Source organism: Callithrix jacchus, chromosome 19, assembly GCF_049354715.1.
Source record: "Callithrix jacchus isolate 240 chromosome 19, calJac240_pri, whole genome shotgun sequence".
NCBI classification, from domain to species: Eukaryota; Metazoa; Chordata; class Mammalia; order Primates; family Cebidae; genus Callithrix; species Callithrix jacchus.
The window spans coordinates 29,352,284-29,375,412 of NC_133520.1; the positions used below are offsets into that span (position 1 = coordinate 29,352,284).

General features: G+C 41.1%; 1 protein-coding gene across 2 annotated transcripts; it reads right to left on the reverse strand.

The window, feature by feature from the left end:
• Nucleotides 1-6,815: 6,815 nt before the first annotated feature.
• On the reverse strand, nucleotides 6,816-18,163 carry UBE2T (ubiquitin conjugating enzyme E2 T). Of its 2 annotated transcripts, none has more exons than XM_002760652.6 (7): nucleotides 18,092-18,163; nucleotides 11,559-11,731; nucleotides 10,908-10,977; nucleotides 8,755-8,860; nucleotides 8,553-8,651; nucleotides 8,322-8,405; nucleotides 6,816-7,288 (listed from the first exon to the last, which is right to left on the reverse strand). In XM_002760652.6, the coding sequence occupies exons 2-7, from the start codon at nucleotides 11,665-11,667 to the stop codon at nucleotides 7,160-7,162; spliced, it is 597 nt and encodes a 198-aa protein (XP_002760698.3). In that variant the 5' UTR covers nucleotides 11,668-11,731; nucleotides 18,092-18,163; the 3' UTR covers nucleotides 6,816-7,159. The 2 variants fall into 2 exon arrangements, with proteins under 2 accessions (XP_002760698.3, XP_035136781.3); XM_035280890.3 differs by lacking the exon at nucleotides 18,092-18,163 and adding an exon at nucleotides 17,637-17,772.
• Nucleotides 18,164-23,129: the final 4,966 nt, after the last annotated feature.

A 23,129-nucleotide genomic window follows, 5' to 3' on the forward strand; every position in this document is an offset into this window, starting at 1 on the left:
CAAATCGCTTGAAGGCGGAGGTTGCAGTGAGCCAAGATGGTGCCATTGCATTCCAGCTTGGATGATGAGAGTGAAACTTTGTCTCAAAAAAAAAAAAAAAGAAATTAGAACAGAATCCATACAGCTGACAAATACGATTCTGGAGTCATACAGGCCTGGATTTGAATTCCAGACTTATCCTTAACAGCCAGTTGTCCTTAAGTTTTACTTAACCTCTCTGAATCTGTTTCATCATCAGTAAAATGGGGATAATCATAGTATCTAAACTCTGAAGATTATTGGAAAAATTTCAAAAGATTTTTCATGAGGCCAGGCATAGTGGCTCACACCTATAATCCCAGTACTTTGGGAGACAGAGGCAGGTGGATCACCTGAGGTCAGGAGTTCAAGATCTGCCTGGCCAACATGTTGAAACCCCATCTCTACTAAAAATACAAAATGAGCCAGGCATGGTGGCATATACCTATAATCCCACCTACTGGGGAGGCAAGCCAGGAGAATCACTTGAACCCAGGAGGCGGAGGTTGCAGTGAGTCAAGATCACGCCATTGCACTCTAGCCTGGGTGACAGAGCAAGACTCCATCTCAAAAAAAAAAAAAAAAAAATTCACGTGAAGGGTTTAGCTTAGTGCATGGCAATATCTCCCAGGCCTAGAGAGAACCTAGAGACTAAGAACTCGCACCCTAGAAAAGTTGCCTGTGATGGAAGAATCTTTGAGAGAAGAAACTGTCAGAACAGACCCTGTTTTAAAGCACAGTTTCAGGGTCCTAGTTAAAGGAAGAAGACAGTGTCAGGAAGGGACACACTCTATTGGGATGTGGGATCAGGGGAAAAGGTGAGCAAGGAAAACAAGCACATGAAGGGGAGAAACCTTGTAGTGGGGTGGGAGGGTGGGTGGAATAAGCGAGACATTCTGAATAACCTGTCATCCCTGATATAAACCAAGAGATGGAGAAAGGGATGGACACTCTCTGGGGGCCTTGGCAAGAGGCAAGGGCGACTTGCCAAGAAGCTAGGAGAAAGTGGAATGTGTTGTTTCTGTGTGTAGCATGTCTGTGTCCATCACCCCAACCTCTCCTGGGCTTCGCTGGCAGCCCAGTGTGGTCCAGGACTGTAAGATGTCTTGCAGCCAGCCATCCTGGGGAGCAGGTTCTGAAATCATAGCCCCACACCCCTTCCTTGTCCTTCCCTCCCTCGGGCTGTCCCAACCTAAACAAGACAACCTGGGCAGGGGGGCCACATGCTGATGGAAAAATACACACTTGGCTGGAAAAGGAGCTTTATTTGTATGTGTTGAATTCCCGCAGCAGCCGAAGGATAAATAGCAAGTTCCAGCCTCAGCTGAGTCTGCCCACAAGGTGGGTGGTAAAATCTGTTCTTATTTAGATAGTTTTTGGGGAGAGGTGGAGGAGAGGGGGATTGGGGGTAGCAGGAGAGGGGAACTTGGAATCTGCAATGTTTATACGATCAGTCATGGATGTCATCTCTCTTTAATTAGGGGTTTGGGGTTGAGAAACAGCTCAGCTTGCTTATCCTAGGAACAGAGCAGATTGGCAAGTAGGCAGTGGGCAGGGCAGCTCCTTAAGACCCACCTATGGTTGGATGGCTGTCTCCATCCCCTAGTCCCCTGCTAAGCACTTGGTAAATGTCAGCACTGTGCCAGGCCCTGTACTGAATGCTTTACATGCATCATCTCATTGTCTCTTCACAACAACCTCATGAGTCTTAAGCATCATCATCATCCCTTTTACAGAGGGATGAAAAAGTAGAAGGACTGAATAGAAAGCTAAGGTCACACAACTTATAAGCAGCTCTGCCAGAGCTGAAACCAGGTCTTCTTGACCTAAGTCCATGCTTTTAGCCCTTTCCCATCCTCCCCTGAGCTGGGAGTAGGGAGCAGGGATTTTAAATCCTCAGGCATGTCACTTCTGTTCTCTAGCCCAGTCTTCTGTACTTCAGGCAAAGAAATGGTAGGATGACTTCTAATAGCTTTTGGCTCTGGTGTTTCTTGTAATTAGAGAGTAAAGTTCCTTGTAGCCACTATATCCCCAGCACTTACAGTGAGACAATATATACATTTAAAAATGAACACATTGGAGAACGATCCAAGATGGCCAATCGCTAACATCCCAGGATTGCAGCTCTCAGGGAAGGCGCGGAGAACTAGAGGACGCCACACTTTCAGACAAAGTCTGGTCGCTCACGAAGCAGAAGATCCCCCAGTGGTGGAAACACACGAGTCACCAGCGCAACTCTCGTGGTCGGCGCAGCGGTTCCGCCGGCACCTCGTCGCGGCAGCTCGGCGCAGAGTAAACGGGACAAGATCCCCTTCTGACCGAGGTTTGGAGCCCCGGGAAGGCAGAGTCGCTTACTACGGAAACAAGAAGGAAGGCCGACAGGAGAATCCTGGGCAGAAAAGCACCATCAGTTTTAACGCCGCTGCTCTGGCCCTGGGAACCAACAACCTGGACGTCCACTCAAGAGACCTAATCTGAAAGTTGGTAACTTCAAAGATGACAGGAGGATAAATTTACAATGACGGGAAGAAACCAGCGTAAAAAAGCTGAGAATACTCAAAGTCAGAACGCCTCTCCCTCTAAAGATGATCACAGTTCCACATCAACAATGGAACAAGGCTTGATGGAGAACGAGCGCCTCCTGATGACAGAATTACTCTTCAAGGAATGGATAATAACAAACTTCGGTGAGTTAAAAGAACATGTTGTAGCCCAACGTAAAGAAACTAGGAACTTTGAAAAAAGGTTTGATGAAATCCTATTGAGAATAGACAACTTAGAGAGGAGTATGAGTGAATTAATGGAACTGAAGAATACAATACAGGAACTCCGAGAAGTATGCACAGGTTTAAACACTCGAATTGTTCAAGCAGAAGAAGGGATATCAGAGGTCAAAGTCCAACTTAATGAAATAAAACGTGAAGAAAAGATTAGAGAAAAAAGGATAAAAAGGAATGAGCAAAGTCTCCAAGAAATGTGGGACTATGTGAAAAGACCAAATTTACGTTTGATAGGTGTACCTGAATGCGACGGAGAGAATGAATCCAAGCTGGAAAGTACCCTTCAGGATATTATTCAGGAAAATTTTCCTAAACTAGCAAAGCAGGTCAACATTCAACCCCAGGTAATACAGAGAACACCACAAAGATATTCCTCAAGAAGAGCAACCCCAAGGCACATAATCGTTAGATTCACCAGGGTTGAAACGAAGGAGAAGATACTAAGGGCAGCCAGAGAGAAAGGTCAGATTACCCACAAAGGCAAGCCCATCAGACTTACAGCAGATCTCTCGGCAGAAACTCTACAGGCCAGAAGAGAGTGGGGGCCAATATTCAACATCCTCAAAGAACAGAACCTTCAGCCCAGAATTTCATATCCAGCCAAACTAAGCTTCACAACTGAAGGAAAAATAAAATCTTTTATGAACAAGCAAGAACTCAGAGATTTTATTACCACCAGGCCTGCTTTACAAGAGCTTCTGAAAGAAGCATTACACACAGAAAGAAACAACCAGTATTAGCCTTTCTAAAAATACACCAAAAAGTAAAGAGCACCAACATAAAGAGGAATTTACACCAACAAATGGATAAAACAGCCAGTCAACATCAAATGGCAGTAACCCTAAATTTAAATTGACTGAATTCCCAATCAAAAGACACAGCCAAAACCCAACGGCATGTTACATCCAGACCTGTTTCACATGCAAGGATACACAAAGACTCAAAACAAAGGGATGGAGAAAGATTAACCAACCAAATGGAGAGCAAAAATAAATAATAAATAAATAAAAAGCAGGAGTTGCAATTCTCGTAGTGGATAAAATAGATTTTAAAGCAACAAAGATATAGTGGTAAAAGGATCAATGCAACAACAAGAGCTAACGATCCTAACACCCAGATAGGAGACTTAGATTCAATGAGATAGAAAATTAATAAGGATATCAAGGACTCGAACTCAGATCCAGAACAAGTAAACTTAATAAATATTTATAGAGCTCTCCACTTCAAATACACAAAATATACATTCTTGTCAATACCACATCACACCTACCCATAAGTTTAAATGAAACATTGATTGGCCATTATTAATACCCAATTTTTTTCAAAATAAAGCAATATTTCCATTTACTCTCCCTCTTTCTCTTCCTCTTTCTTCCTCTCCTTTACTTATTTTTTTTTTCTTTCCTTCTCTCAAAAAAAAGAAATCAACTTGTAAACCTCTAGATCCAGGTCGGCAATGTCTCTTTCATTGCTTGATTTCTTTTCTTCCCTTCCCTCCCTCCCTCCCTCCCTCCCCGCTTCCTCCCTTCCTTCCTTCCTTCATCCCTTCCTTCCTCCCTACCGTCCTTATTCCCTTCCTTCCTGCCTTCCTCCCCCCCCCAAAAAAAAGAAAAAAGAAATAAATAAATAAAAATGAACACATTTCCAGATAGATACAAGTGTTATAAAGAAAATTAATTAGCGCAATAGGCTATGGACCAGAGAGTATCTGAGGCTCTAGAGCTCCTTTAGATGGGATAGACAAGTACTTTCTGAGGCAGCTACATTCAAGCTGAGACTATCCTGGGGAATGTAGGAGGCAGAGGAAATAGCATATATGAAATCCCTGAAGTAGGAATGAGCTAGGTGTGTTCAAGAGATTGAAAGCAGGTCTGTATACGGTATAAGGGTTGAGGGTATGCAATGAGGATGGATAGATAAAACAAGCAGGTGCCAGATCATGCAGGGTCTTATGGGTCAAGGGAGACTAGGCTTTTAATTGCAAGATGAAGCCACTTGGAGGAATGAAACCAAATCCAACTTACATTGTCAAAAGATTATTCTTGGTGCTGTGAAGAGCATGGTAGGTCAAAGTCAAGAATGGGGGCAAGGAAACAAGTTAGAAGGCTATGGCTAACGTGCAAGTGAGAGATGATGGCAGCTGAACTAGTGTTATAAGTAGGGGTAGGGAGAAGTAGCTGGTAGAGCTGACCAGACATGGTGATAGAAGTGTAAGGGATTTTGTCCTATAGGAGGTACTCTTTTCCTACAACTACTTCCTAAGTCCATCTCTCACTTCATATCTGGGTTTATTAACCCAGAGTAATCAGCACATAGCATTTCCCTGGCCATGGTGATTGCTTTCAAGGTGTCTACAGAGACTTTTGCTTCATGGAAAGTAGAGCCTCCTGGCCTGCTGAATAAAGTACATAACCCCAACTGCTGCTGGTAGTCACCCTAGGAGGGGAAGAAACTTCAGGAACAAACAGCCTAAGAGAAAGCTGATACTATGAAGGACGGAAGGAAAGAGACCAAGATATTGATATTGTTGAACCTTTGAATCCACCAATCCAGGTGTTCACTCTACCCTTGTACTTTCTATTTAGTAAGGCAATGAACTTCCTTCAATATTGCTAGTCTGAGTTGAATTTCACTCACAACTGTAAGTATCCTAAATGATATACTAATTGTGGAATGTATTATAGATATTGGACCTGCCTAGGCAGGTGAATACAGACTATAATGCCCTTGTCCATATCCCAGTGTAGCAATGATGATTTTTGCCACCATGCATGTAAATGATGCCCTTGTCCATATTCCAGTGTAGCAATGATGATTTTTAGGCACCATGCATGTAAAATGCATCTCTGAAAAGGCAACTTTCAATCATCTGCCTATGAATTTACCTTGTACTCTTTACTGAGCAGCAGCCTGCCATACTGTTCATGTGGCATTTGGAAATCCAAACCTGACTTAAGTATGCATAAGCACAGGACACAAGCCTGGAATAAAAGTAATTCCTGGGCTTTAAAAAGAGACCAGTAACTGATTTTGAAAAGTGGGTTCAAAAATTCTGTAGAGGTTAGAGATTTGTATTTTTGACTTTTGACATGACCTGTCATTAATGGATTATATAAATTTGTACTTCTTGTTCTTTGCCAGGGTCCAAACACCACATGAGCAGTATGGCAGGCTGCTGCTCAGTAAAGAGTACAAGGTAATTCGTAGGTGGATGAATGAAAGTTGCCTATTCAGAGATGCATTTTACATGCATGGTGCCTAGCCTAGGTAAAAACCATCATTGCTATACTGGGATAGGGACAAGGGCATTACAGTCTTTATTCACCTCCCTAGGAAGGTCCAATATCTAGAATACATTCCGCAAAAAGCCTTCACTTGGCCTGGGTAACCTCTTTCTACTTCAGCTGATTTCTACTTCAGCTGATTTCTACTCAAATCTGTTATCTCTGTTACTTAAATAGAATTACAAAGATAAGTCAAGTGTATTGTAAAATCATAAGCAGGGAATTCAAGTTTGGTACCAAATTGTCCAGAATGGTACTTGCCATAAAATGATGCTGGAGAGAGGAAATCCCTACTTAAATTTGTTTGAGTATTTGGTTAATCTAGCATCTGATTTTCTCACCATTTCATTCTCAAACACTAGCATACTACTTGGCAAACAGTAGGTGTTCAATGAGTATTTGTTGAACAAATGAAAGTTTTATCACAGCAATTCCGGTCAGCTATGTAAATCACAAAAAGCAAAAGTTTCAAAAAAAATTAAAAATTTGCAAAAGAATCTATTGTCTTCTTCTCACATTATTTTAAGACCTCAGAAAAGCTATAATCCCTGAAACTGTAAGGGTAATTGAATTGTTTCTACAGCTATTTTACATCTGTGTCAAACATTCAATGTCCCTAGTGAAGCTGGTAAGCCGGCAAACTAACAGACAACAATTCCAAATATTTTAACATTCCGATTATATAGCTCTCTGGCCAGTTTACTCCCAGACACACATTCAGGATAAACACATATTCAACATTAAATGACTATTTATTTTCCAGGCTTAAAAGATTTCAAAATACGCACGTACAAGATAAATAAACTACACAAAAATTATGTCATCAAATACACAATTTTTTAAATTCAAGGTAGGTAACTTAGATCACCTTGGCAAAGAACATATTAACTGGCCGGGCGCGGTGGCTCACGCCTGTAATCCTAGCACTTTGGGAGGCCAAGGTGGGTGGATCACCTGAGGTCAAGAGTTCAAGACTAGCCTGGCCATCATGGTGAAACCCCATCTTTGAAAAAAAAAAAATTAAAAATTAAAAAAAAAAAAAGAACATATTAACTAAGATGGACCAGGACAAATCCCCTAAACATCAGAATGAAACTTCTTTACTATGCCTACTAGCTGACTGGCCTTTCTTTTCTGTGCTGAGTTGTGTACTCTGGAGTCGTCACAAGCGTCTGGCAGATTATCAAGCATCCCCTCCTCATCAGCCTAAAAGGGAAGAGATAGGGTGAAATATAGTAAGGTTCACACAAATGCCAGGATGGAGAAAAACAAAGCTCTGTAATATTATTTCCATGCTCTTCTTCGTTGCAAGATTTATATATTGCATTGTGCATATGATATTCTCTCAAAAAATCTTCCTCAATTTTTTTTTTTTTTGAGATGAAGTTTCACTCTAGTTACCCAGGCTGGAGTGCAATGGCGCAATCTCGGCTCACTGCAACCTCCACCTCCTGGGTTCAGGCAATTCTCCTGCCTCAGCCTCCTGAGTAGCTGGGATTACAGGCACACGCCACCGTGCCCAGCTAATTTTTTGTATTTTTTAGTAGAGATGGGGTTTCACCATGTTGACCAGGATGGTCTTGATCTCTTGACCTCGCGATCCACCCGCCTCGGCCTCCCAAAGTGCTGGGATAACAGTCTTGAGCCACTGTGCCCGGCTTTCCTCAATTGTTTCGTATGTTTTAATTTTTATTTCTTTTTACAAGTAACACAACCGCTACTTAACTCAATATGAAGGATGGTGTAACTCAGCAAGAACTATGATGTGCTAATTTCCATGTTCCAGTAATTTGTATTTTGCTAAATTAAGAAATTCTATTGACCTGAAGTTTTTCCTTCAAACTTCTTCCATGGATGGTCCCCTAAGAAAAGTAAGTTTCCCCCTATTTCTGCAACTAGTCCCTGCAAATATAGATTCTTCTCAGTGTTAAAAGGACAATTTAGCAAAAAAGAATCTGAGACACCACCCGCTATCCCTGCTACCCACATTATAAAAGAAATTAACCAGATGCTGCCTGCCCTCTAGTGTTGCCAACATATGATAACTGTTCTAAAATATCTACAGTTGGTTGAGCTATTAGGCTATTTTGCTGAATGATTATTTAGAAGGTTGCAACAGGAAAAAAAGATCAACTAGTCATTCTAGAGGTTAGTACAAATTTGGCAAATCTAAGAAACATTATTTATACATATATACTTTATATACTTAATTAACTGACAACAGTAGCAAACATCATACCGTTTGTTTCTGTCTTGCATGCTTCTCTGTCCACTGCCTGGCATTCTTGAGGAAGACTGGCTTATTATATTTAAATTCTGAGGACTGAGATAAAATCAAAGAGAAGAGTTTATGGAGAAAAAAATGATTTGCAGTAGTCAGTTAGAGCTGCTACAGCTATCCTCACACAGGGGGAGTTAGTGGTGGAGACAAGGTAGGATATGTGTTGCAGAGGGAAATGGGGATATTTACTATATCAGCCATAAGCGGGTCATCGGGGTTGGGTTCTGACATGAGCAGTTGAATAGAAGTCAACACAGTTGCGATGTTGAGGGATGGTCTCCAAGCACCCTACACACAAACAGATAAATAGTTGCTTTTATATTAGAATGCGATACTCTAATAGATGAATAAAATAGAATGCTGTAGAGTCAACCATTTGCCTACAACTCACTTTTGGTGGCAATTTGAGAACATCTAGACAAATCCTTCCAGCAGAATCAATGTTTGGATGATAAATTGGAGTGAGAAATCGGATCTGAGGAGGTTCAAATGGGTACCTATGAAAGAATAGACAAGAGATAATTTTCATTATATAATTTTCCTTCTAAATACATTTAAAACAGTTTCTTGGTCACAATAATGTTGGTATTACAGAAATGTCAGGGAGACAGCCTTTGGAAGGCAAACTTTCTCTCCTCCTAAACTTTCATTATGAAAATTTACAATCAATCATCTTAAAATAACAGTACTGAAAACATTCATAGATCTACCACCTGGATTCAAGCCACTTCACCTTCTAAATTATTTTTTTTTTTTTTTTTGAGACGGAGTTTCGCTTTTTTTACCCAGGCTGGAGTGCAATGGCGTGATCTCGGCTCACAGCAACCTCTGCCTCCTGGGTTCAGGCAATTCTCCTGCCTCAGCCTCCTAAGCAGCTGGGATTACAGGCACGCACCACCATGCCCAGCTAATTTTTTCTATTTTTTTTCTTTTTTTGAGATGGAGTTTCACTGTTGTTACCCAGACTGGGGTACAGTGGCACGATCTCAGCTCACCGCAACCTCCGCCTCCTGGGTTCAAGCAATTCTCCTGCCTCAGCCTCCCGAGTAGCTGGGACTACAGGCGAGCACCACCATGCCCAGCTAATTTTTGTATTTTTTTAGTAGAGACGGGGTTTCACCTTGTTGACCAGGATGGTCTCGATCTCTTGACCTCGTGATCCACCTGCCTCAGCCTCCGAAAGTGCTGGGATTATAGGCGTGAGCCACCATGCCCGGCCACTATTTTTTTTTTTTTTTTTTTTTTTTTTAGTAGAGACGGGGTTTTACCATGTTGACCAGGATGGTCTCGATCTCTTGACCACCTTCTAAATTCTTGAGCATATCTTCTAAGAATGAGAACATTCTCCTATGTAACTACAATACTATTATACCTATGAAAAATTTAAGAACTAATTCCCTAATATCACTTATTCAGATTTCAATTGTTCTCCCTAATTTTTTTTTTTAAATTTTTATAGCTGGGTTTTTCAAAACAGGACTCAATTAAGGTTTATACATTTCATTTAGTTATTATGTATCTTTAGTGAGACACAGACCTTGCAAAGTTTCCAGTCTATTTTAAAAACTGATGCACCACATGATTATTAAGCTATTCTCTCAAGACTTGAATAAGTTTGGCCATGATCTGACCTAGTGATTACAAGTCTATGCTTCAACTGTTAGATATTCATTTCTTCTCTTTCTATTCTGTACAAATATGTAACTATAACTTACCTGATGAGAGCCTTAAAGGAGACTTGAATTAAGAAAGGCCTTAACAATAAAAAAGAATGAGATCATGGCCTTTGCAGGAACAGAAAGCCAAATACACATGCTCTCATTTATAAGTGGGAGCTAAATGATGAGAACACATGGACACAAAGAGGGGAAAAACAGACACTGGGGCCTACCTGAGAGTGGAGGGTGGGAGGAGAGAGAAGAGCAAAGCTATTGGATACTAGGTTTAGTACCTGGGTGATGAAATAATCTGTACAACAAATCCCAATGACATGAGTTTACCTATATAAAAAACTTGCGGCGGGGGTGGGAGTGTAAAAACAAAACAAAAACTTACACATGTACCCCTGAACCTAAAAGTTTAAAAAGAGGGGGGTGGGAACCTTAATATTAAGAAAGCACAATAGTGGTTGCCAGAGTCTGAGAGCAGGGAAAAATGGGGAGTTATAGTTTAATGGCTACAAAGCTTCAGTTTAGGAGGATGAAAAGTTCTAGAAATAGATTTTGGTGATGGTTGCACAACAATGTGAATGTATTTAATATCACTGAACTATACACTTAAGAATGGTCAACTGTATGTCATGTATATTTTACCACAATTTAAAAAGTGAGGGGGCCTTTGATGTGATCTGGCCCATTCTTTTTGAGAAGGAAACTGAACTCTAGAGAGAGAAAATAACTTGGTCAAGGTCACATTAAGTCATGATAAGGCCAGGATTAAAACCTAGTCCTTTAACCCCTACGTTTAATGCTCCATCTACTACATTGCTCTGTTTTCCAATAAATGTACTTTACCATCTAGGTTGAGAAGCTGATTCATACTAACCTCTCAGGAATGGTAACTTCTAGCTTAAAAACACCTTTCTCATAAGGTGTGTTGGCTCCACCTACTATTTCTTAAAAGAAAGAAAGAAAAAGTTAACAGGCAATCAGATCATTCGAATTACCACCATATGGAGCTAATGAGGTCTATGGTCCTAACAGAGAAACTAGGCCTAGGACAATAATTCTCTCTCAGAACTTTAACAAGTCCTCATGCAACATGCCACAATGCTAATATACTCAAAAAGTTGATGGTGTCAAACAAAGGACATATACGAAATCTAAAGCAGAAGGTGCAAAATGCTCGCCACAAGGCCAAATACAACCTATGGATTTGTTTTGTTTGGACTGCAATATTCTAATCATGTATGTTTCCCATCTGGCCTCATAGATATTTGAGATGGTTATCTTTGATCTAAACACTGCTTCGCTGCTTTTTATCTTGGCTATACATCAACCAAAGGCATAATAAAAAGTCAAAGAAGCAAGAAATGTGAAACAAACCTTTTATAAATGTGAACACATTTGGGTAGAAAGATGGTAGGGCACTCTAACCTTATAACTGCTCCTTACTTTAGAATATACAAAATGTTTGATTTCAGCACAATCTTCAATAGGGTCATGACCTTCATCATATACATAATTTGATACCTACGAGCTCGCAGATCATCCATTTGGTCCTTATCTTGCCAACATGTGATGCCTGGGGGTGGTTCTGTGGCCAGCATGTGCAGCTCTCTCTTCAGACGTGAAGCTCTCTGCATAATCCCCAAGTAGAAGGAACCACACACAGGTCACTGCTCCACACTAAGAGCTGGCTGGGATGCACTGGAGGAGAAAAGAGGCAACCATGAAATCATCAACAATAATGACTATGAAGTTTTCAGCAAACAGCTTCAAAGTAGTGATGGTGGGGGACAGATTGCTCTCTTTTTTCTTTTAAACGAACAGTTTCACTCTGTCACCCAGGCTGAAGGGCAGTGGCACCATCTCAGCTCACTGCAACCTCCACTTTCAGAGTTTGAGAAATTCTCATGCCTCAGCCTCCAGAGTAGCCAGAATTACAGATGTGCACCACCACGCCCAGTTAATTTTTTTATTTTTAGTAGAGACAAAGTTTCACCATGTTGGCCAGGCTAGTCTCAGACACCTGACTTCAGGTGAGTCATCTGCCTGCCTTGGCCTCCCAAAGTGCTGGGATTAGAGGCGTAAACCAATGCACCTGGCAGAGGGTCTTGCTCTGTCACCCAGGCTGTAGTGCAGTGGAGCAATCTCAGCTCACTGCAACCTCCACCTGCTGGGCTCAAGCAATCCTTCCATCTCAGCCTCCCATGTAGCTTGGAAGTACAGGCATGTGCCACCACACCCAGCCAAGATTCCTCTTATTATCTCTATTCTGACAAGGGAATCTGAGTTTTTTCTATTCCCTTCTTGTGAATGTTTATCTACCAAGCAAATATATTGTTTACATAAAGAATTAAAATTGTAAAAAGTTCTATAAAAAATAAAAACACTAAAGGTTTTAAATAATGGGTGTTTCCACTGATAAATTATAAACTCATGAGGTCATGCCTGGGTCTGATTTTGCTTACTACTGTAGCCTTAGCATGCCTGACAGTAAGGGACTTGACAAATATTAGCTGTTGTGAGGAAGTCTACATATGCTTTGTGAGAGCAAGAGTGGTAGAGGCAGTCAACATTCTGAGATACAAGCAAATGTTAAATGTCTGAGGTTCTCTCCATGTATTATGAATTCTACATCCTCCCAATCTTCAGGGATACCAGTCCACCAATTATTCCATCTTTCTCACCCTCAATATGCAAATATGCTCAAAATCTCTCTCACCTAAAACCAACGCCCACACACATATTCACCCAACACTCCTTTCAACTCTAGTTCTCCCTCCACTAACCAAGCAAAGGACACAAATTCTTCAATATGTGTTACAAATATCCCCCAGTTTGTGCTTATCTTTCCATGTTGTCCATGGTGTCTTTCAATGAACACGTACTCTTAACGTGATCAATCTCAAAATCTTTTCCTGGCTGGGTGCGGTGGCTCACACCTGTAATCCCAGCACTTTGGGAGGCTGAGGTGGGTGGATCACCTGAGGTGGGGAGTTCGAGACCACCCTGACCAACATGGAAGAAATCCCATCTCTACTAAAAATACAAAATTAGCTGGTGTGGTGGTGCACACCTGTAATCCCAGCTACTTGAGAGGCTGAGGCAGAAGAATCACTTGAACCTAGGAGGTGGAGGTTGCAGTGAGCCAAGATCGTGCCATTGCACTCCAGCCTGGGCAACAAGAGCAAAATTCCGTCTCAAAAAAAAAAAAAAATTTTTTTTTCTTTATATTTTGTGTATGAAATTTTTCCTTATCCTCAAATGTAGAGATATTTCTACATAGTCTTCAAATATTTTATAATTTTGCTTTTCAAATTTAAATCTTTAATCCACTAGGAATTGAATTTTATGTACAGTGAGTAAGGTAGGGGTCCAATTTAAAGTTTTCCCCCATATGAACAGCCAATTATTCTAACGTCATTTATCGAATAAGTCCCGGCTGATATGACTATAAATTAACTTTCTGTATATGTGGATTTGTTTTGGGACTCTTGAATTTGTTCCATTGATTAACTGGATTATTTCTGAGACAATACTCCACTGTTTCAATTACCATGGCTTATTCATTTTTTATTATTTATTTAAATTGTTTCCCAGCTTTACTGAGGTATAACTGGCAAATACAAATTGTGTGTGTGTGTGTGTGTGTGTGTGTGTGTGTATGTGTGTGTATTTTTTTCTGTGTATGGATCTTCCCTGAGACAAACTGTATATATTTAAGGTATACAGCATGATGTTTTACTATAGCTTACCCACCTGGTCTTTTTCTTCGGGAATGACTTGATTATTCTTGGCTCTTTGCTCTTCCATATAGATTTGAGAATCAGTTTGTGAGTCCATAAATACATACATAAATTTGTATATATGAAATTATAATCCAAATCATAACAGGGTCCTGTGATTTGGATTGTAATTTTATTGACACTATAAACAAAATTGGAGAGAATTGATATCTTTATGATACTGAATTCTAAGATCTATGAATATGCTGTTTAAGTCTTTTTTGATGCTTTCCAAAGGTTTTGTAATTTTCTCTACAAAGCTTTACCTAATTTTTGTTTGATTGATTTCTAAGTACTTTATATTTTTGCTATATCTTCAAAAACACTATTATCCACCCATTTCTTATGGGGACATATAAATCGAATTGATTTTTAACCAAAGCCTTAATAATGCTAATGATGAATCTATTTGGGGTGGGGAGTGGTCTGGGAATGATAATTCTACACTGCCAATCATATAATCCTCATATAATCAGTTTATTTCTTCCCTTCTAATCCTTTTCCTGCCTTCTATTCTGGCAGTAACTTCCAGTACAATGTTGAATAGAAAAGCTGATAGCTGGGCCAGGTATGGCGGCATCAGCCTGAAAAGCTGATAGCTGGGCCAACTATGGTGGCATGAACCTCTACTCAGGAGGCTGAGGTGGGAGGATGACCTGAGCCTGGGGAGATGGAGGCTGCAGTGAGCCATGATTGTGCCACTGTACTGTACTCCAGCCTGGGTGGCAGAGTGAGACCCTGTCTCAACAACAACAACAACAACAACAACAAATAGAAAGAAAAGCTGATAGTTGGTATTGTCAGATTTCTAACCTTAAAGCGAAAGCTTTTAACACTATGCTAATCAATAAGCTTGGCCTATAACTGTCCTTTATAATTTTGTCATTATTAGGTATTAAGGTCATACTAGCCTTCTAAAATGAGTTAGGGAATGCTACCTCCTTTTTTTTTTGACAAACTGTGGATTAGTCCAAGAGATAACTTGTTACTAGGTTGTCTGGAAGAACTCTATCTGGTCCTGGTGTATTCATTTTAAGAAAATTTTAGCTGGGCGCGGTGGCTCACGCCTGTAATCCCAGCACTTTGGGAGGTGGAGGCGGGTGGATCGTGAGGTCAAGAGATCAAGACCATCCTGGTCAACACGGTGAAACCCTGTCTGTACTAAAAATACAAAAAATTAGCTGGGCACGGTGGCACGCGCCTGTAATCCCAGCTACTAAGGAGGCTGAGGCAGGAGAATTGCCTGAACCCAGGAGGCAGAGATTGCGGTGAGCCGAGATTGGGCCATTGCACTCCAGCCTGGGTAACAAGAGCAAAACTCCGTGTCAAAAAAAAGAAAATTTTAAACTACAAATCCAATTTATTTAAATGTTATTCAAGTTCTTTATTTCTTCTTGCCTCAATTTTGGCAAGTTAAATTTTCCCACGAATTTATCTATTTCATGCAACTTTAAATTTATTTGTATAATGTTTTATCTTTTTAATCTCTGTAGTTATCTATGGTTCTGTTTCCATTTTCATTTCTAACACTGTTTATCTGTGCCATCTTTTCTTTGATCAGTCTTGCTGGGCATGTATCAACCAAAAGGAAGTTCAAGTTTTGGTTCCACTGGAAAGAACAAAAATTTATGACAAAAATAGAAAATGAGAAAAAATATTTTTTTCTTAAAAATAAAGATTTTTTTTGCTAGAAGTGTTTTGTACTTCAAGATTGTGCCACTGCATTCCAGCCTGGGTAACAGAGTAAGACTGTCTCAAAAAAAATTTATTTTTAAATTTCATCCGAACAGGTACTGTACATTTTTTCTTGTCATTATTCCCTAAACAATACAGTGTAACAACTATTTACTCAGCATTTTATTAGGTATTATAAGTAATTAAGAAATGATCCAAAGTATATGGGGCAGGGCTCGGCATGGTGGCTCACACCTGTAACTGCAGCACTTTGGGAGACCAAGGCAGAAGGATCACTAGAGGCTAGGGGTTCAAGACCAGCCTGTGCAACAAAAGGAGACCCCATCTCTAAAATAAATAAAGTATATGGGAGGACATGCAGGGGTTCAAGACCAGCCTGTGAGGCCTGGTGCAGTGGCTCTTGCCTGTAATCCCAGCACTTTGGGAGGCTGAGTTGGGTGGATCACTTGAGGTCAGAAGTTCAAGACCAGCCTGGCAGACATGGGGAAATCCCCTCTCTACTAAAAATACAAAAATTAGCTTATTTACACCTTCCAAAATTGTGGTTAATGTGGACCTAAATTTTATCCCACAAACAATCACCTGTCTCTCTACTTCTTTGAGATTCACAGATCCTCTAAATCAAATTGGGAAAAGGGTAAAAATTCAGTAAGATAAGATTGCTTGAACCCAGGAGGAGGAGGTTGCAGTGAGCCAAGATCTAGATGGAGTCTCGAACTGTCGCCCAGGCGATAGTTTCTTGTGAGATCCTTGTGGTTTATTAGTTTAGGGATTTTTTTGGGAGGGGGGAGTGCTGTAGCAGAGGCCTGTAATCCCATCTACTCAAGAGGTTGAGGCAGGAGAAAGGCTTGAACCCAGAAGTTGGTTGCAGTGAGCTGAGATCATGCCACTGAACTCCAGCCTGGGCGACAGAGCAAGTCTGTCTCAAAAACAAAAGAAAACAAAACTGGCCAGCAAGGTGGTTCATGCCAGTAATCCCAGCACTTTGGGAGGCTGAGACAGGTGGGTCACTTGAGGTCAGGCATTCAAGACCAGCCTAGCCCACATGGGGAAACCCTGTCTCTACTAAAAATACAAAAATTAGCCAGGCATGGTGGTGCATGCCTGTAATCCCAGCTACTCGGGAGGCTAAGGCAGGAGAACTGCTTCAACCCGGGAGGCAGAGATTGCAGTGAACCAAGATCATGCCAGTGCACTCCAGCCTGGGTGGCAGAGAAAGACTCTGCCTCAAAAAAAAAAAAAAAAAAGGCCGGGCGCGGTGGCTCAAGCCTGTAATCCCAGCACTTTGGGAGGCCGAGGCGGGTGGATCACGAGGTCAAGAGATCGAGACCATCCTGGTCAACATGGTGAAACCCCGTTTCTACTAAAAAATATACAAAAAATTAGCTGGGCATGGTGGCGCGTGCCTGTAATCCCAGCTACTCAGGAGGCTGAGGCAGGAGAATTGCCTGAACCCAGGAGGCGGAGGTTGCCGTGAGCCGAGATCGCACCATTGCACTCCAGCCTGGGTAACAAGCGCGAAACTCCGTCTCAAAAAAAAAAAAAAAAAAAAAAAAAAGACAAGCCTGAGCAACAAAGGCTCTTAAATCTCTTAAATATAAACTATATGGGGAGGACAAGCATAGTTTAAATATAAAGTATACGGGAGGACATTCATAGGTTATATGCAAAAACTACACCATTTTATATCTGGGACTTAACCTTTGATGGATTTGGTATCCGCAGGATGTCCTGGAACCATCCCTCATAGATACCCAGTATAAAGTATAAAGCGTACCTTTATATAAAATGAGAACAGTGGAAAGCCATGGTAAAGGGATTAAAACAGGCAAGACAATTTCTCCCAAGGGAGCAACCAGACTCCAATCTCACCATATTAACCAAAATTGGCATGCGCCATTCTTTGGCTCAACTGCCACGAATAACTGCCTATTTTTCTGGGTATAAAGGTTCTTTACAATCTAACCCTTACATCCCGCCTTATATCTAGTATCTACTCTCCACAAACTCATGCTTCAGCCATACAGCCCTATTCCTGCTGCCCATAAAAGTCGTATTCTTTCACACCTATAGATATGTACGTATTAAATAACAACTCCTTCCCTAGTAATGCATCCCCACCCTCACACCTTTCCAATGTCACCCTCTCCGCGTCCACATCAATTTGCATCCTGTTCTAATTCCCCCGACAGTTCCTTCCCCTTAAGGGTGAATTCCTTGAAGGCAGGTCCCTAGTCCTTTCTTGTATCAAGTGTGTAGTAAATTTGGATAATTAATGACCGAAACGTGGGTTTGGACCAGATGTTGAAGAAGGCAAAACAGCCAGTGCACAACCCGCGGCGAGTAGTGGGCTGTTATGTCCTTTCCAGCTGCAGGAGGAAGGCTCAGAGGAACTCTGACCACGATTTCCTGCAAAGATACGGGGAGACCCTCCGCTCAGTAGTGGCTTTTGTGAGGCTCTGCTTTCAGAGGAGGCGAAAACTCCCATGTTAAGCGGAAACAGGACTCCTTCCCCCCAGGGCTCAGTAACCACCTCCGTGGTACGTTCTTACAGATGGGGAGCCGGAATACTCTCCTTGCTTACCTTAGCGGACACCCCTCACAACGCAGCAACAAGCGAACCAGCTGGATACCAGTGCCTGCGCGACCTCAGACTGTTGGCGTGGCTCCGCCCCTTGTTTGAGAGGATTGTGATTGGCCCACAGTAATCCCCCGGGAAAGAAGCGCAGCCAGCGCTTCTCTCTATTGGCCAGCGCTCTGAATACCCACGCATTCAAATGAGAACGCGGGCCGGGCGACGCCACTCAGCTTTCTACACCCTGTGGTTCAACCCTGAGACGTCATCAGGCGGTCCAAGTTCGGTTACAAACTCGGCTCTGTCAGACCAAGGAAGGAGCTGGAAATCGTTTCTTAGGAAAAACAATGAAAGGAACCAGAAATATTTAATCTGGAGAAGAGAATACCTGGTAGCTGTCTTCCTTTATTTTAAATATTTTTCATATATGGGAGACTTTACTACTTCAGCGGACACATGTAAGGACAACGGATGAAAGAATAAGAGATGGAGAACTTAGCTCAATAAAGCATTCTATCAATTATAACTCTGAAGAACAAATAGGTAAACGTAAGGGGTAGTGAATTCCTTCACCACTGGAAATAAATGTTCAAGTGGCAGTTAGATCATCACTTGTTAGGGATAGTGCAGAAAGGATCTTTGCACTGGGTGGCAGTTTGAATAGATGGCTTTTAAACCGTCTTCCAACTCTAGGTGCATGCATGGTATACTTTCTGAACAAGGAAGAACCTGTTTACAATTAAGCCAACCTTAACTTCGCAGAGCTGCCTCTGCTAGAGGCCAATAAGCGCTAAAGGATGGGGCAGACCTGACTTAATCTAAAGGACTATGCTGGAACTTGACTAGCCTTTGGGAATGCTGTGGGTGGAAAAACAAGCAAAAAGCCAGCCCTCATCTGACTGCTCTCAGCTCATTGTGTAGCTTTGGAACAAAGGTGGCAGTAATAGTAACTTATTACTATTACTACTATTATACTATTTATTACTATTATTGGTAATGGAGTAATCAGTCTCTTTCTAAACTTGTAGAGTATTATTTTGGCCACTTAGTGAGGTCTACATCTAGTCAAAATTGGTGTTAAGTGGCAACTGGTTCCCTATGACCATTGTGTGGTGTGTTTTCTATCAAGAGACCCACATGTTCACTAGGACTCTGTGATGCTTCCCTGGGGTTGCTCACCTTAGTTGTAGGAATAAGCCAACTACAGTAGTTTATTAATTATTATGAAGTTGTAAAACAAGCATAAGGAATCCCGTTCTTGTCCAGTCTAATTTCCAGTTCGCTGTTGGGGTTTTGCATTTATTGTTAGCATTTACTCAGCATTTAATGAAGTGTTTTCTGTCACAATTGAGTTGCTCCTTATTTTACTACCGATGTTTTCTGTTTTAGTCCTTTCCAAGCCTGTCTTTATTTTCTTCTGGCCCCTACTGTAATTGTGTCTCAATTACAGTTCTGTCTTCAGAACTGAAATTGATTAATTCCTTTGGTGGTTCTTTGAGAAATAGGTCTTAAAAATGTCTCTTAGGAAAAGCAAGAACTGTATTGAGTCTGGTGGAAAAGAGAGATGCTCTGATAAAACAAGTAAGTCCCTATAATTTTGGCAACGAGAGGAAAGAAAAAGGGTAGAAGGAAAAAGAGGAAGGAACAAAAGGAGGCAGAGAGGGAAGAAGAAAACGAAGGGAAAGAAAAAAAAAAGAACCCCATACCCTTAGTGTACAGTTTCCATTTGTCCACCAGAGGGGGGTATGTTAACTGGTTGGAACACAGGCCAGGCTAAAAGATTTTCATAAACTTTTTACAGGTGTCATTGTTTTTTAAAATGGAGCATTGTAATGTTATAATTTATTTAAGTGTAGAGGAGATATGAAAATTATTATTTTAGAAAAGTTTCTTCACTTTAACAACACATCATAGCAGGCTTACTTAGTACTTATGAAAGTATAACAATTGTATTTTATTTGTTCACAGTATTATTTGTCAGGATTTACTTAGTAGTATATGAAAAAATATTTTATTTATTTTCATTTTTTATTTTTTTGAGACAGGGTTTCACTCTGTCCCCCAGATTGGAGTGCAGTGATGCGACCTCAGCTCACTGCAACCACCACCTCCCAGGTTCAAGCACTTCTCCTGCCTCAGCCTCCCTAGTAGCTGGGACTACATACACCCGACACTATGCCCGGCTAATTTTGTATTTATAGTAGAGATGGGATTTCACCATGTTGGCCAGGCTTATATTTTCTTTAGAATAGCATACTTAGTCGGGCGCAGTGGCTCACGCCTATAATTCCAGCATTTTGGGAGGCTGAGGCAGGTGGATCATGAGGTCAGGAGTTCAAGACCAGCCTGACCAAGATGGTGAAACCCCATCACTACTAAAAATACAAAAATTAGCTGGGCACAGTGACAGGTGCCTGTAATCCCAGCTACACAGGAGGCTGAGGCAGGAGAATCACTTGAACCTGGGCAGCAGAGGTTGCAGTGAGCTGGGATCGCACCACTGCACTCCAGCTCAGGTGACAGAATGAGACTCAAAAAAAAAAAAAAAAAAAGTATGCTTATAGCCAGGTGCAGTGGGTCATGCCTGTAATCCCAGCATTTGGGGAGGCCTCAGTGGGCAGAGCGCTTGAGTCCACAAGTTTGAGGCCAGCTTGAATAACATGGCAAAAACCCATCTCTATCAAAACATACAAAAATTGCTCAGGCATGGTGGTTCATGCCTATAGTCTCAGGTACTTGGGAAGCTGAGGTGAGATGATAGCTTGAGCCCAGGAGGTCAAGGTTGCAGTGAGCTGTGATTGTGCCACTTGCAAATCCAGAGTGAGACCCTGTCTCAAAAATAAATAATAAAAGAATAATAAGCTAAAATTGACCCACTATAATAAAAGAATAGAGTACTTATTTAGGAAATTTAAATTACCATACTTGTTTAATGAGCTGATTATGTAAGTTATTCTCAGAAAGCCCTGGTTGGGAAAGATGTTTTAGAAAAAATACGATTTTGATTTGAAAAAACATTTCAAGTCATTATAGATAGATTAATGTTTTCATGGCATTTGTTTTGGCTGAGCCTGTTAAATTAATTACATTATAATAATTATTACCACTTTCGGGCCGGGCTCGGTGGCTCACGCCTGTAATCCCAGCACTTTGGGAGGCCTAGGTGAGTGGATCATGAGGTCAAGAGATCGAGACCATCCTGGTCAACATGGTGAAACCCCGTCTCTAATAAAATTATAAAAATTAGCTGTGCATGGTGGTGCATGCCTGTAGTCCTAGCTACTTGGGAGGCTGAGGCAGGAGAATTGCTTGAACCCAGGAGGCAGAGGTTGCAGTGAGCTGAGATCGTGCCATTGCACTCCAGCTGGGTAACAAGAGCAAAACTCTGTCTCAAAAAAAAAAATTATTACTACTTTAATAATCATATAGCCAGAAGGTATATTTCTCTCTCTCCGAGTAGATATGCACTTAAACTATCCAAGGAATTTAGCTACTTACACTTTTCTGTGAAATCTCCAAAGAAGGTATTACACTCTTACTCCCACAGGAAAAAAAAAGAAGGAAAGAAGCAAATAAAATAAGTATAGTAAGAAAGTACTTCTGGCTTCCTGGAAATTATTTATTTTTTGACTAAATTCTTTTTGAAATTTAAGCTCAGGCTGGGCATGGTGGCTCACACCTAAAATCTCAGTACTTTGGGAGGCTGAGGCGAGAGGACTGCTTGAAGCCAGGAGTTCAATACCAGCCTGGGCAAAATAGCAAGACCTGTATCTACTTAAAAAAAAATAGTAATAAAAATAAAATAAAATAAAATAATTTTAGCCTGCCTGGCGGCATGTGCCTATAGTCTCAGCTACTCAGGAGGTAGAGGGAGGAGGATTGCTTGAGTCTAAGAGTTTGAGCCTGCAGTGAGTTATGTTGGCACTATTGCACTCTAGCCTGGATGACTCTGTCTCCAAAAAACAGAATGAAATTTAAGCTTATATCTCTTGGGAAAGTAAGGATTTAACTTGGAGTGGGTCAATTTTGGCTTATTTAAAGAATTGGAATCAGGTATTTTTTGCTCCCTAATTCTGAATACAAAAAGAATGCAGCCAAAAAAAAATTATTGATCCCTGAAAAACTGACTCCAGTTTAAAAATCCTTATTAGAAGACCAGTATGCCAGTAAAACTATCTTATATATAACTTTCTGTTTTACTGGCATACTGATCTTCTAATAAGGGTTATCTATCTACTGAGCAGCTATCATATACCAGAAACATAATACTGAAATGACCTATGAATATTCTTACCTATTTGATTTAATATCAATTTTTCTTTTATTCTTTTTTTTTTTTTTTTTTTTTTTTGAGATGGAGTTTTGCTGTTGTTACCCAGACTGGAGTGCAATGGCACAATCTCAGCTCACCGCCACCTCCGCCTTCTGGGTTCAAGCAATTCCCCTGCCTCGGCGTCCTGAGTAGCTGGGACTACAGGCGCGCACCACCACGCCCAGCTAATTTTTGTATTTTTAGTAAAGACGGGGTTTCACCTTGTTGACCAGCATGGTCTCGATCTCTTGACCTTGTGATCCACCCGCCTCAGCCTCCCAAAGTGCTGGGATTATAGGCATGAGCCACCATGCCTGGCCTTTTATTTTATTCTTAAGGGAGAGTTCTATTTGGGAGCTTGTGGGCAGTATTAATTATCAGCAAGAGGCTGAATTGGAATAAGAGGAGGTCCCATTGTGACATGTTACAAAGTAACTCTCATGATATATATATATATATATATATATTTTTTTTTTTTTTTTTTTTTTAAGGCAGAGTTTTGCTGTGTCAGGCTGAAATGCAGTGGCATGATCTTTGCTCATTGCAGTCTCTGCCTCCTGGGCTCAAGCAATTGTCCTGACTCAGCCTCCCGTGTAGTTGAGATTACAGGCACCCACCACTACGCCCAGCTAATTTTTGTATTTTTAGTAGAGATGGGGTTTCACCATGTTGGCCAGGCTGGTCTCGAACTCCTGACCTCAAGTGATCTGCCCACTTTGGCCTCCCAAAGTGCTG